The sequence below is a fragment of the Dasypus novemcinctus genome, chromosome 21 (genome assembly GCF_030445035.2).
Source record: "Dasypus novemcinctus isolate mDasNov1 chromosome 21, mDasNov1.1.hap2, whole genome shotgun sequence".
Classification (NCBI taxonomy): Eukaryota; Metazoa; Chordata; class Mammalia; order Cingulata; family Dasypodidae; genus Dasypus; species Dasypus novemcinctus.
Window position 1 is genome coordinate 24432288 of NC_080693.1, and position 16101 is coordinate 24448388.

Here is a 16101-nt window from a genome sequence, read left to right on the forward strand (position 1 = left end):
GATGAAATTTAGACCTTAACAACTTCATACCTGGTCCACATTTTTAGCTCATTGATTTAGGCATTAGGAGAATGGTCTAAGTCACTAAGGTCTCTCACAAAGGGTCTGAGTAAGCAATATTGGTCCAGGTAGGAAGCTTGAGAAAGAAGCAGGTCCCCATGTGCGTAACTGCTGGCATTTTGTCGGTGGATCTTGAGTGTCTTCGACTCATATCTGTTGCATCTTTTTTTCATCCTCCCTCTCCTGTCAGCCTACTCTCAACCTGGCCTTCATTTTATCCCTCCTCCATTGTGCAACTTAACACTGCACCTCTTTCTTTATGTATCAAATACTCCCAAGTACCACTAGGCACACACCTTCTGCCTGGCTCCTCACAGCTCCAGAAAACAGTCATGCCCACTTTTTCCTCTGGGCCTCTTACCAGGCATTCTGCCCCACTCTGTCTCTCCCAGCCCTCTGCATATTAAATTGCTCTCTAATCATCACTTATGTCTTTCAGTCTAATTGCATCATCTAGATTATTAGCTTACAAGCTTATGCACCCTCACAGCAGTTAGCAGGATTGACTTGTACCACGTGTTGTTGTTTATTAAAAATTATTTTGGACAAAACTTAGCTACTGTAGTTTTCTATTAATGAATTCTTGGGAGCAGAGAGCATCTTTACAGAGTGACAGAAGGTTCCACCCACCCAAGTATCCAGAGCCCATCTATAATGGGAAGCTGTTGGGATTTAACCGGGCATAACCCAATGTTGTCCATTTAGGTGCGGGAGCTTGAGGCAGAGCTGGAGGACGAACGTAAACAGCGAGCTCTTGCTGTTGCTTCAAAGAAGAAAATGGAAATAGACCTCAAGGACCTTGAAGCTCAAATTGAGGCTGCAAACAAAGCTAGGGATGAAGTGATCAAGCAGCTTCGCAAACTTCAGGTAAGTGGGCCTGAAAGTCATTCTTTTTACGCTCTAACCTGGCCCTTCTAAGACCAGACATTACATGAGTCATGTGGCTTATACACAAAGTCATGCTGCTAAGACAGGGAGAACAGTGCTCTGTGGAGCCACCCCGCCCCCCCCCCCCCCAAGCTCTGTGCTGACCCTGCCACTTGGGAAGCCCAGTGACGCTGTCACCTTGGGCTGCAGGTTGGGGCAGGAGGCCGTAAAGATGACCCATGCAGATCTCCTGTGTTCACAGTTAATGCTTGGCCCACTTTACTCAGTCTCAGCAGAAGTAGGGAGGGAGTAGCCACGTGGAGCATCTGACTAGAGCATGCCCCTGTGGTGCATGGCTCAGCCATCCAGAGAGGAAGGTTCTGTCCACTTTCTTCCTCTGGTGCTGTGAGCGTTAGCCATCTTTTCAGTCTGTTTTAATCACTGCTTTTGCTACCCAGATGAGGTACATATTTTCACTATCACAGTGACAACACGTGTCTTCTCTAATAATTCACAGTATTGTCAGGTATATGACGGGCCCTCTTATATACCATGAATGGGAACATGAATAAACACAACTTGCTTGGGTGGGGAGTGGGGAGTGATTTGTCAAGTATATGACAAAAGCTTTAGAAAATTTCCATTTCTTTGGCTTTGGTCATTCCCCAACTTGAGAATTTACTCCAACAAAAATATAAAGATAATATTATTTATAAAGATCTTAGCTGAAGTGTTATTTATAATAGCAAAAATGGAAACAACCTAAATGTAAATGGACTACTAGACATTTAAAAGTGATGGAGATACTTAAGGAATTGACAGCAGGACTTGACTAAAGGAAGATACAAAGTGGGGCCAATTTAATTTTTAACTATACACATGTGAGTATATCTTTATATGTAGACATGTAGATGTACATACAAAGGAAAAAGTTTAGAAAGAAATACATCAACTTATTAAGGTGGTCATTGCTGGATAATAGGTTTGAGTAATTTTTATTCACTCCCTAATACTTTTTTTGTTATGCTGAATAGAAAGTTGGCTAGCTAATTACAAAGTTTATTAAGCCAATTAAAAAGATATTATAAATAACATTTAGCATGATTTTATGTATTTAACAGCTCTGTTGATATAATTCAAATTCCATATAATTCACTCATTTAAAAGTGTTGTTTTAACATATTCACAGGGTTTTGCAACTATCACGACAATCTAATTTTGGACACTCTGGTCCCCCTAAAGGAAATCTTTACCCATTACCTATCAGTCCCCATCCCCCTTCTGCCACAGCCAGAGCTTATCGACTACAATCTACTTTCTGTTTCTACAGATGTGCTGGGCTTTCCTATAAATGGAATCACAATATGTGTGATTTGTGACTGGCTTCTTTTACCTAGAGTCATGTTTTCAAGGTTCATCCATGTTGCTAGATGAATCAGTATCTTATTCTTTTATTACCCAGTAATATTCCACTGTATGGATATATCACATTTTATTTATCCATTCATCAGTTGATAGATATTTAAGTTGTTCCGCTTTTTAGCTATTATGAATTATGTTGTTATGAACACTCTTGTATGTTGTGGCTGTATGTTTTCAATTATCATGGATATACCTAGGACAAGAACTACTGGGTTATATGATAAATCTAATGTTTAACTTTGAGGAACTGCCAAACTGTTTTCCAAAGTGGCTTCACCAGTTTACAATCCTAGCAGCAGTGTATGAAGGTTCCAATTTATTCACATCCTTGCCAGTACTTATTTTGTCCATCTCTCTGATTGAATAGCCATCCTAGGCGGTTTTTCATTGTGGTTTTATTTGCATTTGACTAATGATGTTGAGCATCTTTTCATATGCTTATTGGTCATTTGTATATCTTTGGAAAAAATGTGTTTAAAATGCCCATTTTTAAATTGTCTTTTAAGCACCATGTTTGCTATATATTCCATATACATGTCCCTTATTAGATAGGTGATTTGCAAATATTTTCTCCCATTCTGTGAGTTGTCTTTTTACTTTCTTGATAGTATTCTTTGAAATACAAAAGACTTTAATTTTGATGAAATGTACTTTTTTTTCTTTGTTGCCAGATTTACAAAACCATTGCCTAGTCCAAGGTCTTGAAGCTTTACTCCTATGTTTTCTTCTAAGAGTTTTAGACTTTAAGCTCTTACTTTTAGTTTTTTAATCTACTTTAGGCTTTCGTTACATGGTTTGAGGTAAGGGTCTACCTTCATTTTTTGTGTACAGCTATCCTATTGTCCCAGCACCATTTGTTAGAAAGACTATTATTTCCCCTATTATATTTCTGTAGAAAAGCCAGCTCATTTTGATAGGGATTTGTTGGGGAGTACATTGAATCTAAGGTCAGTTTGGGGTGTTGCTATTTAACAATATTAAGACTTCTAATAATCCACAAACATGGAATATCTTTCCATTTATTTAGATCTTGTTTAATTTTTTTGTTTAGTAATTTTCAAGGTACAGATTTTACATTTATTCTGTTAAATTTATATCTATTTTATTCTTTTTGATGCTATTATAAATGTTAATTGCTTTCTTCATTTCATTTTCAGAATGTTCAAGCTAGTATACAGAAATATATTTGATTTTGGATACTGATCATGTATCCTGCAATTGCTGAAAACATTATTAATTGTAATAATTTTTCAGTGGATTCCTTAAAGTTTTCTGTATGCAAGAGCATATAATTTGCAAATAGAGCTAGTTTTACTTCTTCCTTTCCCATCTGGATGTCTCTTTTTCCTTTGTCTTGCCTAATTGCCTTGGCTGACTCTCCATTACAATGTTAAATGTAAGTGGTGAGATTGGACATCCTTGTCTTGTTCCTGATCTTGCTGGGTGTTAGATTTTATGAAATGCTTTTTCTGTGTTTACTGAAATGATACAGTTTTTGTCCTTTACTCAATTAATGTGTTATTATATTTATTGGTTTTTGGAAATTAAAGCAAACTTGTTTTTCTGGGTTTAAATCCCCTGGGTCATGGTGTATGCCCTCTTCATATGTTGCTTTAATTGTCTGCTACTATGTTGAGGATTTTTGCTCTATATTCATGAGGGCATATCAGTCTGTTTTCCTCTCTTGTGATAGCTTCGTCAGTTCTATATACTTTTATATTTACTACAGTGAAAGTGTATTGCTTCTGTAAGAGGAAAAAGAAATCATATGTTTAAAAACTAAGAATGAAAGCTACCCCAAAATTTTCTTCCAATTTAATCTTAGGCTCAGATGAAAGATTACCAACGTGAATTAGAAGAAGCTCGCGCATCCCGGGATGAGATTTTTGCTCAATCCAAAGAGAGCGAAAAGAAACTGAAGAGTCTAGAAGCAGAAATCCTTCAGTTGCAAGAGGTTTGTTGCTTACTCATTCATCTGTTTGTTCAACAAATCTTTGTCCTTGAAATTTCTCTAAGATCAGATAATATCTTTGTAGACTAGTATAATTTTAATATCCATTTTTAAGATGTGTGTACTGGACTATCTCAAATGGCTTTAGTTTGGCAAACAAAGTTTCACACATTGACACTGCTCACATATATTCCTCTGTCTGGCTAAAGGCAAAGGAGCGCATTAGTAACTTTTCAAGTGACCATCCAGGCCTTGTTCCCATGTGTAAGAAAAGAATTGTGTTTCTTTACTTTAGTATTGGTAAACATCAAGAGCATTAACTCTGACCTCGATAATAAGATTGCCTTGTTTTATACAGCAGCACTATTCATGTAATGTTTAAAAGGAGAGCTGTTTTCATTGAATTTGTAAATGAATCAAGTTGTAATCAAGCAATTATTCTTTCCATTTCCTCTTTTGTAAGTTCTCATGAGGGTGGGAGGAATGATGAAGGATTGCATATAGTATGGAATTATATCAATACAAGGTCCATTTGAATAATTTCTATATAAAGAAAACATATTCAAACCTGAAAAGATAAGAACTAAGTTGAAATGTTAGCATCAGTTAATAAGAAAAAACTGCCAATACAAACATCTAGAAATGCTGGATGAAATATTACCAAAAGACTAGTATAAATGCAGAGATGTACTTACAGGAAAGAAAGGGAACTCTCTAGGTGTTGGGAATGAAGAAGGAACTAAAAACCACAGTGATAAACACTGAGCAGACCCTGAAATTACCTTGAGCCAGCTTTTTTGTTTCTTTGCCCTCTTTGTTTTCCATTTCATTGATTTTAGTCTCGTCTTTGTTGTTTCCTCCTCCTACTTTCTTAGGATTTTTTTTTTCTTTTTCAAACTTCTTGAGGTACTTAGTCCATTGATTTTTCCATGTCATATATGCTCCTAGAAGCCTATAAGCTTTCCTCTACTGTTTTAGCTGCATCCCACAAGTTTTGATATGTAGCAATTTCATTTTTAATTCTAAATTTTTCTAATTTCTGCTATGGTTTCTTCTGTATCTCATGAATTATTTAAAAGTGATTTAAATTTCCAATCATTATGGCATGTGTTCGTTTTAATATTTTTTTATTTCTAGTTTTATCACATTATAATAAGAGAATTCTGAGAATAGTTCTAGAGCCTAGAATATGGTTGGTTAGTTTTTATAAATGTAAAATGAATGTGTATTCATCAATTAAATAGATGTTCAAGTTCTATGTAGTCCATCGCATAGTTGACCAGTGATATCCCAAAATGCTCATTTCCCCAGAGGGTAATCAGCCTCTTGGAGCCTGCCTGCTACAGAGTAGCACTCCCTGCAGCCCAGCAGGTTTTTCTGAAACCTGAGTGTTTATTTCAGGCCCTCAGGTAAGGGATCACACTGCTATAGGGAGAAGAGATGGAGTCTTCAATCTGGCCCTGCCCTTCCGTTTCTCTGATATTCTTTCCTTCCCCCAGACAGCTAGCTCGTCTAGCTTAGCTGCCTGCGGCACACACAGCCAATGGACTAGAGCACTGAGAGTGTCTCTACCCTGTGCTGGGCCCTAGAGCAGTGAACACCGGGAGCCAGAGGGCAGAGGTGATGCTCACAGTGTTCTGCAGTCTGCTTCCGTCGCCTCCTGGACAGCTAGCCTTCCTCCCTCTCGACTCCTGCCCTGTCCTGCCTGCTAGGATTCTATGTGCTGGCACTCAGGCCTTTTAGAGACCTGTGTTTTTTGCATTATCGCAAGAGGCACAAGCCATAATGTGTTCAAACCTCTTTTGTGCAGCCCTGTTCCTCAGGCATCTAATGTTGTGCTTTTGCAAAATGGGGCATCTTTTGAGAGGGGCAACTGATAGGAAGAGCCCAGGCAGAAGCCTGAATTTCTACTGCTGACCAACCTTGAGACTTTGGGCAAGACACAGAATTCATGTGGGCCTCATTCATAAACTAAGGGTGATGGTACACTGGCTCTCAAATTCCAATAAGATCTCAGTCTTTACCCAGTTGGGGTAAGAAATGGGCTCTTCCTTCCTTCCTGTGGCAAATCATCTTTCCAAGGAAATTTGTGCAAAAGCAGCCATCAGGCAGTTCTTCCTCAGAGGCCCAGGGCCATCCCCATTGCCCTGCCCAGGTCTAGAAGGCCCTGCTTCCCAGGGGCCCAGCTCCCTCAGGCCACTCTCCGCCCCTCCTCTTCACAACAGGTGGGACCCTTGTCGCACTGCACAGCTACCTTATGTTCCAGGGCCTTGAGACTCACGGTCTTCCTGGCTAGCATATGTGAAAAGATACTTCAAACCATGAGTTGGGACAACTCATATTTCTTTATAGAGTTCTGAATTTACATCAAGTTTGTGCTCAGTTTATCATTAAGAAACACCAGCTTTTCAAGGAGGGCAGGAATATAGCCGCCCCTTACATTGAAAATGATAATGGCAAAACCCTTACATAGACTAAGACACCTCCTTGGACATTTTTGTTTAAGGATGTTGATACAGCACACCCATACAGATCATCTTTGGTAAAATTCCCAGCTTAATTCCACTACTCTTAAGTAGCAACTTGGGGAAAAAAAAAAGTTGTAACTTGAGGCACATGTAAAGAGTGGCTAAAGCCAGGTCGCTGTAGCCTAAATTGTTTTATTTCACATTTGAGGAAACTGTTAAGAGCCAGAGCTTAATCAGAGCCTAAACTTATTTAGGAACTTGCCTCATCGGAGCGAGCCCGCCGACATGCTGAACAGGAAAGAGATGAGCTCGCTGACGAGATTGCAAACAGCACTTCTGGCAAGTGAGTCTCCCGGCATCAGGTAGAGGGGCAGGGTGTCCAGAACTCAGTGGCAGCCCCACCACTCCTCTCAGGCAGGCTGGGGCTCCTTCTCATTCCCCTGAGAAAGCTGAGGGTGTTGCTTTGCATCTAGGACTCAGGAGGTGGTTTGCTCAGCCGTTTAGGGTCTGGAAAGATGAGCCCACGCTGTTGAACCTCCAGACAGCCTCTGCCACTGACTAGCTCACACCCCAGGCAGATGACACCTTCTGTAGCCTTGCACTAGGTGTGCCACACCTGGGACCAACCCTGGCTGCCTTGCAGCATAAGTCTTCAGTTTAAAATTCAGTTGGTGTGACAGATTACTGCAATGTGGCCTTTCTCCAAATTTTTCATTAAGAATCATCTTTTTTTTTCCACTTAAGTTGATTTTTCATTGAATTACTGTACTAAGGATTCATAATGTAGTAACAGAAGGCCAAAGCCCATTTCCTAGCGTGCCATAGTGGGGAGTTAGAATTTACACTCAGTGTACTTGGAAAACCATTAAAGACTTTAAGCTAGGGGGTATCGCGATCCTTTCTGCATTTTTAAAAGCTGACTTTCACTGCCCTAAGTGGAGACCAGATGGGAAGATAGCAAGGAAGTCAGGTAGACTCTACCACAGAGGTCCAGGCGAGAGATGACAGGGCCTAGACTAAGAGTGGACATGAGGATGGAGAGGAGCAAGTGGGAGTATTAGGGCATAGAACCAATAGGGCCTATGGGTGGGTTGGGGGTTAGGTACAGGAAAGAGAAAAATCAAGAGTGGTGGTCAGGTTTCCAGCAGCAAGGTGTGGAGGGCCCTCCCCAAGTTTCCCATGATGTGCTGAGCTGTTTTTGAGCCACTTCCCACTTGCACTTGTCCCGGCCAGGTCTGCATTGCTGGATGAGAAGCGGCGCCTAGAGGCACGGATTGCACAGCTGGAAGAGGAGCTGGAGGAGGAGCAGAGCAACATGGAGCTGCTCAATGACCGTTTTCGCAAAACCACTCTGCAGGTGACCCACACGGCCACCTATCACTGGGGAGGGCTGTGTTGCCTGCCCAGTATGACTGACTAAATATCATGTCCCCTCCAGGTGGACACGCTGAATGCAGAGCTGGCAGCCGAGCGCAGTGCTGCCCAGAAGAGTGACAATGCACGCCAGCAGCTAGAGCGGCAGAACAAGGAGCTGAAGGCCAAGCTGCAGGAGCTAGAGGGTACTGTCAAGTCCAAATTCAAGGCCACCATCTCAGCCCTGGAGGCCAAGATTGGGCAGCTGGAGGAGCAGCTTGAGCAGGAAGCCAAGTAAGAGACTTTGAGTGTTGTAAACCAAAAAACTTAACGGTAGATCTGCTATAAGCAAGAGCTCCAGGCTCTCAGCCTTGTGAGTCAAAGACAAAACCCATTCACCTTATCCTCAGGGAGCTTCCCATTGTTTGGGGAAGAGATGACAAGAACCCAGATAACCAGAGCAGGAAGCTGGAAAGTGGTGCTTGCTATAAGAAGTGCTGAGAGCATCAGCTCACCCCTGGCTCAGATGAGAACTAATCCACACTGTGCCCCATGATTTCCTAGGCTCTGAGTTTACATCGGTACCCAAGGTCAATTTCCCATTTGGTGACATCATGTGAACATGCTGTACTTTGCTGGCAGAGAAGAAATTCAGTATGAGGAAAACAAAACCTTTTCTTATCCATAGGAAGAAGCTGCTTAACAGCTTCAATAATTGCTTTTGTTATAGTAAATCATTCTGAAATTTATTAGCCAAGAGCATTTGCAATTACTATTAGAATCATACAGTGTCAGAGCTAGAGTGGACCTTCAAGTTCAGCCTCTTGTTGGGGAGATTGAGGCTCAGATGCAGCAGGGCCTGTGCTGAGAACCCAGCATCCCAGTACTTCCACCTCTACTCTTGTGACTCCACTTGGTTTAAAGCAATCACAGCTTTTTAGTTTTAATTAATATGATTTGCTCTTTCACCTGACTCCACTCCCACCCACTTTTGCATAATATTTGTTAAGGAACTTTTTCTCTTTTTCATGTTGTTCTCCAAATAAGTTCTCTCTCTTTCATATGGGATAGGGTAGGCCCAGCTAGAAATATGGTGATTTGTTTACTTCTAACTAGGAAGTGACTTTGTTTTTTTTTTTTTCAATATTAGTTGCTGTAGTCGCTAGCATACTAAAAAGTAATCCTAAATTTTGAATTGTTAAATCACATAATATATTGGGGTTTTTTGGTTTTTGTTTCCTGGTCTATTAAGGTGGCTGGAATAACAAACTTTAGATTTTGGTTTTCAAAAAAAGTCTGTGCTCTGGCAGATAGCCTGTATGTAACATTTGCTATTCAGAAGGTCACTGATTAAAGTGCTTCATAGCTACGTGTGAAGGAATAATGTCCCTTTCCCACCCTTCAACAGCGAGGGTAAATTAAAGACAGTTTCTGTTTTGACCAAAAGGAAAAAATATCTGGACCATAGTAATCACACTATTACACTGATCAAAGAGGTCCTAGAAGGCTTGCCAATATGTGTAATCCTCTGAAGAAAAAAAACTTAAAACAACATTTTCCCCATTCAAAAGATAATTCAAGAATTTCAGAATTAATTGTTGATCATTTTCATAGAGAACGAGCAGCTGCCAACAAACTCGTCCGTCGCACTGAGAAGAAGCTGAAAGAAATCTTCATGCAGGTGGAAGATGAACGTCGACATGCAGATCAGTATAAAGAACAGGTAAATGAAGAAAGAAAGCAGAGCAGGATGACTACATTTTCCACAGAGACCGATAAAAAACAAGCCAAGTGTTATAATTTGACCCGCAGAATTAAGGAAGAAAATGCCATGTTCTGCCGGACACTCCTGGGTGCTGGGGACATGGGAGATGAAGACACTGGCCCACCATTCCTCAGGGATCCCCCCAGTAGGGACACTCAGGGTACTTGCAGTGCACAGGAGATAGGTATAGACTTCCCAGTTACACAGAGAGGGTGGACGAGAGAGAGCAAATCAGGAGTCATTTTTCTGCAGAAAATACTCAGGTCCCATTGGCATTTTAATTTTTTTTTTTTTTTTTCCTTAGCATACTTGCTCTGTGAATATTGGCTTTGCAGAAAATGGCAAATAAAGAGCCTTAGAGCAGTCCCCAATCTTGTGTGTATCTATGTATGCATGCGTGTGTGTGCACATGCTCCCATGACTGACTGACAGGGCTGGATTCAGTGATGCTGAATTTGGATTTACCAGTTGGCTTTGTCTTGCTTCATATAATGTCCTCAAGATGGAGAAAGCCAATGCCAGAATGAAGCAGCTTAAACGCCAGCTGGAGGAAGCAGAAGAAGAAGCTACACGTGCCAACGCGTCTCGGCGTAAACTCCAGCGGGAACTAGATGATGCCACCGAAGCCAACGAGGGCCTGAGCCGTGAGGTCAGCACTCTGAAGAACCGGCTGAGGTAAGCAAGCCTGAGTCCCTGGGTCTTGTGGAGTCTATGCCCAGAGCTTGCAGACAGTGTGGCTTTTGTAGACTTAGGGTTTGACTTGTGTACAGTGGCTAGTTCTTTCTCTTGAAACATTTCTCATTTCATTCAAGGTTTCTGACCTTTATAATAGTTTTTGGAAAGAATAAAAGAGAAGCAGGCCCACTCATTTTCCTTGACAGTCAAAAGTGAGCCATACTAATAAACAGCATGAGACTTGAGAGCTAGATCCATCTGTCTCCAAGAGTCTCAGCCTCTATTAAGAGGCAGGGCAGGAGCTCCCTAAACGGACTGGCATCATCAGTCCTCCTCACCTCCACACTGGATTGGACATGCAGAAGTGAGAAGGGAGAACACAGGAGAGCTGAAGGTAAACTCTCTTCCTCCACAAAACAGACTAGCACAGGTGTCAGCAAATTGGCCTGTGGGCCCATGTTTTTGTGCAGCCATTTTTAAAGGGCTTAAAAAAAAAATACATGGCAGATTCTCTGTGGCCCACAAAGCCTAAAATATTTATTATCTGGTCCTTTATAGAATGCCTTAATTCCTGACATTTCCATCACAGACAGTTCTAAGTTGAATCAAACCATCCCCAGTTCTCCAAGGACCTCCTGCTCGTGTGTCCATTGTGTGTTGGCCAGCTTGCTGTTCCACAGTCAGGTGTGTGGGGGAGGTAGAAAAATATAAAGCCTTTCCTGGTCAACTGCTGCTCCGCAAGTTGTGTCCCCAGGAAGGGGTAAAAGCAGAAGGTTCGCGATCATCAAGTAGTTGAACAGCTTGACATCCTTGTGCTCTTACATAGTTATCCTCACACACTCTTCTTTCTAGGCGTGGGGGCCCAATCAGCTTTTCTTCAAGCCGATCTGGCCGGCGCCAGCTGCACATTGAGGGGGCTTCCCTAGAGCTGTCCGACGATGACACCGAAAGCAAGACCAGTGATGTCAATGAGACACAGCCACCCCAGTCAGAATAGTCATAGGAAGCCAGTGGAGGTGATACAGTGGGACACGCAGGACCTCACCGGCACCAGCATACCTGGGGCCTCCTACGGACTGAGGAAACTGGCGAGCTACAGGATTCCTTATGGAAAGATCAACGGTGTCTTAAGGCTTTCCAGCCTACTCATACTGTATCCTGCTTCAAATTTAGGTACAGTTGCTCCCTTTTATATATATACACATACACCAGACATACATATTAAACAGATTGTCTCTTCATTGCATCTATTTTCCATATATTCATCAAGAGACCATTTTATAACATGTTAAGAAGAGAACCTTTTTTAAAAAAAAAGACGACCCCCAACCCTTCGCTCCCCGTTGCTGGATTAGTGGGGCAGCCTGTGGTTGTTGCTCAGTCGCTCTGCATGCTCTGTCATACAGGCAGGTAACTTAGTTCTGTGTTCACGTGGCCCCTGCCGTCTCAGCCACATCAAGTCTCTTAGAACATTGTGGAACCTAAACTGCACTTGTCTCTCATTTTCTTCAAATAATGATCAACACTATTTCAATGAGCAAACTGTGAAAGGGACTTTGGAAAGATTGGGAGGGGTGGGTTGGATTGGGGGAAACTGCATCCATTTGGGGGTTACAATGTCCATTTCCAAGGGGTAGCTCTGCCCCTCGAGTTGGTGATGTCCCCTGCATCTATTCATGTGAACTGTTCTCAGCACCAGGGCTGGTCTGTGCATAGAAAGGATAGTGGCGGCCGTGCAGCTGAGGCCCAGGGGCAGCTGTTGCACTGACTTCTGGCTGTGGTCTCCTGAACACTCCGGCTTTGCCTCACGCTCTTCTTTGCAGAAGTACATAGCTCTGAGCCTGTAAGTGGGAGGCAGTGGAAGGCCGTCCTTCACCAGCCAGGCACTCATGCTGATCTTGCAAATTCAACCGCTGCTTTGAGCCCAAAATGGGAATATTGGTTTTGTGTCCGAGACTTGGTTCCAAGTTTGTCAACGGGGTTTTCAGAACCTCGAGAACAGATGCCATCTGCCTGAATGTTGACATGCCAGTGGATGTGAATCCTTTTTCATTCTTCCTTTTCCCTTCCCTTTGGACAGTGTTACAGTGAACATTTAGCATTCTCTTTTGGGTTGATAGTTGAGCAAACTGACATTACAGAAAGTGCCTTAGACACTACAGTACTAAGACAATGTTAAATATATTATTTGCCTCTATAACAATTTAATGTATTAAGTTTTGACTGCGCTTCATATCATGTACCTCTCTAGTCAAAGTGGTATTATAAACATTCAGTGACAGTGATCAGTGTTAATTATAAATCCTCGATCCTCTGCAATGTGCTTGAAAACACAGACATTTTGGGTTAAAAGCTTTAACATCTGTTAGGAAGAATTTGTCATGTGGGTTTGAAATCTTTGATTTTCCCCCCTTTATGAATTGTACTGGCTGTTGACCACCAGACACCTGACTGCAAATATCTTTTCTTGTATTCCCTTATTTCTAGACAATGATTTTTGTAAGACAATAAATTTATTCATTATAGATATTCACGCCTGCTCTATTTACTTGGAGGAAAAAGCACCCATTGAGAATAAACAGACCTCAATAAACAAGAATAACCATGTGGACCTGGAATCTGTTTCCTCACCTTCTGTTCTCGGCTCCCAGCTCTGATCTGACTGGAGGTTGGTAGCTACACAGTCTTAAAATGAAGAGAGCCAGCCCACTTTTTTTCTGAAACCATCAAACCACAGAGCAATTCTCTGGGCAGTTTAGTTACAAGTCCTGCATTGCCAGTGGCCTCACAGAGGTGTGGAGGTGTGTTAAGGGAAGGACTACCTGAGTGCTGGAGACCCTGCTCCTGAGGGAAACAGGAGCAATTTAGGGAGCCGGGCAAAACCTATACGGAGAGTGTGGTCACCAACCAACAAAGCTCATTACTGGATTAGAGGTCCAAGAAGACTGGGCAGGATGCCCATTAAAAATGCTTTTGGGAGAGCTGGGTGGTGAGACCCAAGGACAGTCTACTCTAGTGTGGACCAACTAGCATGAGCCTGCAGAGTAACACAGCCAGATAATTCTGGATTTCTTATCCCATAAACATTTTAGGTTACCATAGTTCTGGTGATGTAAAGTATATGTGCCTAGACCGCAAAGATTCTAGCTGGTGATGATGGAGAAGGGAGCACTTTTACCCATTTTTCTAAGAAAATATTAAGTGTAACTAGTAGCAATGACCGTACTATATTCAAAAAGTTTGGCCATGTCCTTAAACCCTTACTGAAAATAGAAACTTATCTTTGTTTCATTCACAGTGAGGTCTATTTATTTTTTCAAACCAGCCCTACAATCCATTCTCAGCTGAATGAATTTCATGAGGCCTTATTCAAGATGTAATAAGGCATAATCTGTTAAACACTGGGTTTCCCTAAAACATCCAGGAAGAGCATTGCCTCTTCACAGTCCATACCACACAGATTCTAAGATGTCCACTTTTGCATTGTGTAAAATGTCACGTTATACAATCATCTTGATCTTACTCCCAGTGAGATCAATAAAGCCCAGCATCAAAACTTGCAGAATGAATGGCAGCAGCTTAGAAGAAAATTCTGGAGTCAACAGTGGAAAGTGCTTTTCAGAAAAGCTGCGTTACCGACACTCATGGTGGCTCAGAGGCTATCACTCAGGAAATGCTGGGCTCACAACATGAAGTTTTAGGAACCTCTTTCACTTATATTCTTCTTGTATGCCAATAAGTGTGATGTGATGAAAATCTGTCTAAAGAAATCTAAACACACTCTTGTAATAAAATCTAAAAGTAGCAGTCTCCTTTCTCACTAGGCTAGTGCTGGGCTGGAGGCTGGGGATCTGTATTTTAAAACTTCCCCAGATAACCCAGCTAGTCATCAGGCAGGTCATAGAGACACTACCTTGTGCTACTGCTCAAAAATCTTGGTTGTCCTCCTTTTTTTTAAATACCAATCTTTCTATAGTAGGTGTCAAATGGTATCTCACTGTGGTTTTGATTTACATTTCTCTAATAGCTATTGATGCCGAGCATCTTTTCGTGTGCTTTTTGGCCACTTAAATCTATCTTCTTTGGAGAACAGTCTAATCACCTCTTTTGCCCATTTTAAATGGGTTGCCTTTTTTCTTTTAAGATTTATTTTTCTCTTTCCCCTCCCACCCCACCTGTTTGCTCTGTGTCCATTCACTGTGTGTTCTTCTGTGTCTGCTTGCATTCTCGGCACCAGGAATTTGTGTCTCTTTGTTGCATCATCTTGCTGCTTCAATTTTCCCTGTGTGCAGTGCCACTCCTGGGCGGGCTGCGCATTTTTTGCACAGGGCAGCTCTCCTTGTGGGGCGCACTCCTTGCACCTGGGGCTCCCCTACACAGGGGACACCCCTGCACTGCCATGGGACTCTGTGCATGGGCCAGCTCACCACATGGGTCAGGAGGCCCTGGGGTTGAGCCCTGGACCTCCTATATGATAGGCAGACGTTGAGCCACGTCTTTTTAATGTTGAGTTGTAGAAGTTCTTTAAGAATGCTAGATAGTAAACCCTTACCAGAATATGTGGTTTCCAAATATTTTCTTCTATTGAGAAGGCTTTTTACTTTCATGATAAAGTCCTTTGATGAACAAAAGTTTTTATTTTGATGAGGTTCCATTTATCTATTTTTTCATTTGTGCTTTGGGTATAATAGAAACCATTGCCTAACACAAAGTCCTGAAGGTGCTTCCAGTATTTTCTTCTAGTTTTATAGTTCTGGTTCTTAAGTGTCAAGATCTATCATCCCTTTTGAGTTGATTTTTTATATGATGTGAGGTGGGGGTTCACCTTCATAATTTTGCACATGGACGTTCTGTTTTCTGAGCCCCATTTGTTGAGTAGATTTGGCACTCTTGTAAAAAAAAAAAAAAAATCAGTTGGCCATAAATGTGAGAGTTGATTTCTAAACTCTCAATTTGGTTCCACTGATCTGTCCTTGTGCCAGTACCAGGCTGCTTTGATCACTATGGCTTTGTTATAAGTTTTAAGGTAAGGAAGTGTGAGCCCTCCAATTTCGTTGTTTTTCAAGATGCCTTCGGCTATGTGTAGAGTCCCTTAACCCCCTTCCATATAAATTTGATGATTGACTTCTCCATTTCCACAAAGGTGGCTATTGGTATTTTGATTGGGGATTGCAATGAATCGGTAAATCACCTTGGGTAGAATTGACATCTTCAATCCATGAACACGGAATATCTTTTCATTTATTTAGGTCTTTGATTTTTTTTAGCAATGTCTTGTGGTTTTCTGTTCACAAGCCCTTTAAATCCTTGGTTAGATTTATTTCTAGATATTTCATTATTTTAGTTGCTATTGTAAAAAAATTTTTTTTCAGATTGTTCATTACTAGTATCTGGAAACACTTCTGATTCTGCATGTTGATCTTGTAGCCCACCGCTTTGCTAAATCCATGTATTAGGTACAAAGCTTGGTTGTGGATTTTTCGGGATTTTCTGTATATAGGATCATGTCATCTGCAAACTGGGAGAATTTTCTCTTGCCT

At 41.6% G+C, this 16101-nt stretch overlaps 1 protein-coding gene across 7 annotated transcripts in view; it reads left to right on the forward strand.

The window, feature by feature from the left end:
- Positions 1–13179, forward strand: part of MYH10 (myosin heavy chain 10) — a 153824-nt gene extending 140645 nt beyond the window's left edge. For all 7 annotated transcript variants that reach the window (XM_058283502.2, XM_058283501.1, XM_058283500.2 and 4 more), the window contains 8 exons: positions 766–927; positions 4175–4303; positions 7023–7111; positions 8002–8125; positions 8207–8415; positions 9736–9844; positions 10389–10561; positions 11414–13179. In XM_058283502.2, the coding sequence (XP_058139485.1) occupies positions 766–927; positions 4175–4303; positions 7023–7111; positions 8002–8125; positions 8207–8415; positions 9736–9844; positions 10389–10561; positions 11414–11558 (1140 nt within the window). In that variant the 3' untranslated portion in view covers positions 11559–13179. The remainder of the gene's footprint in view (positions 1–765; positions 928–4174; positions 4304–7022; positions 7112–8001; positions 8126–8206; positions 8416–9735; positions 9845–10388; positions 10562–11413) is intronic.
- The last annotated feature ends 2922 nt before the right edge of the window (positions 13180–16101 follow it).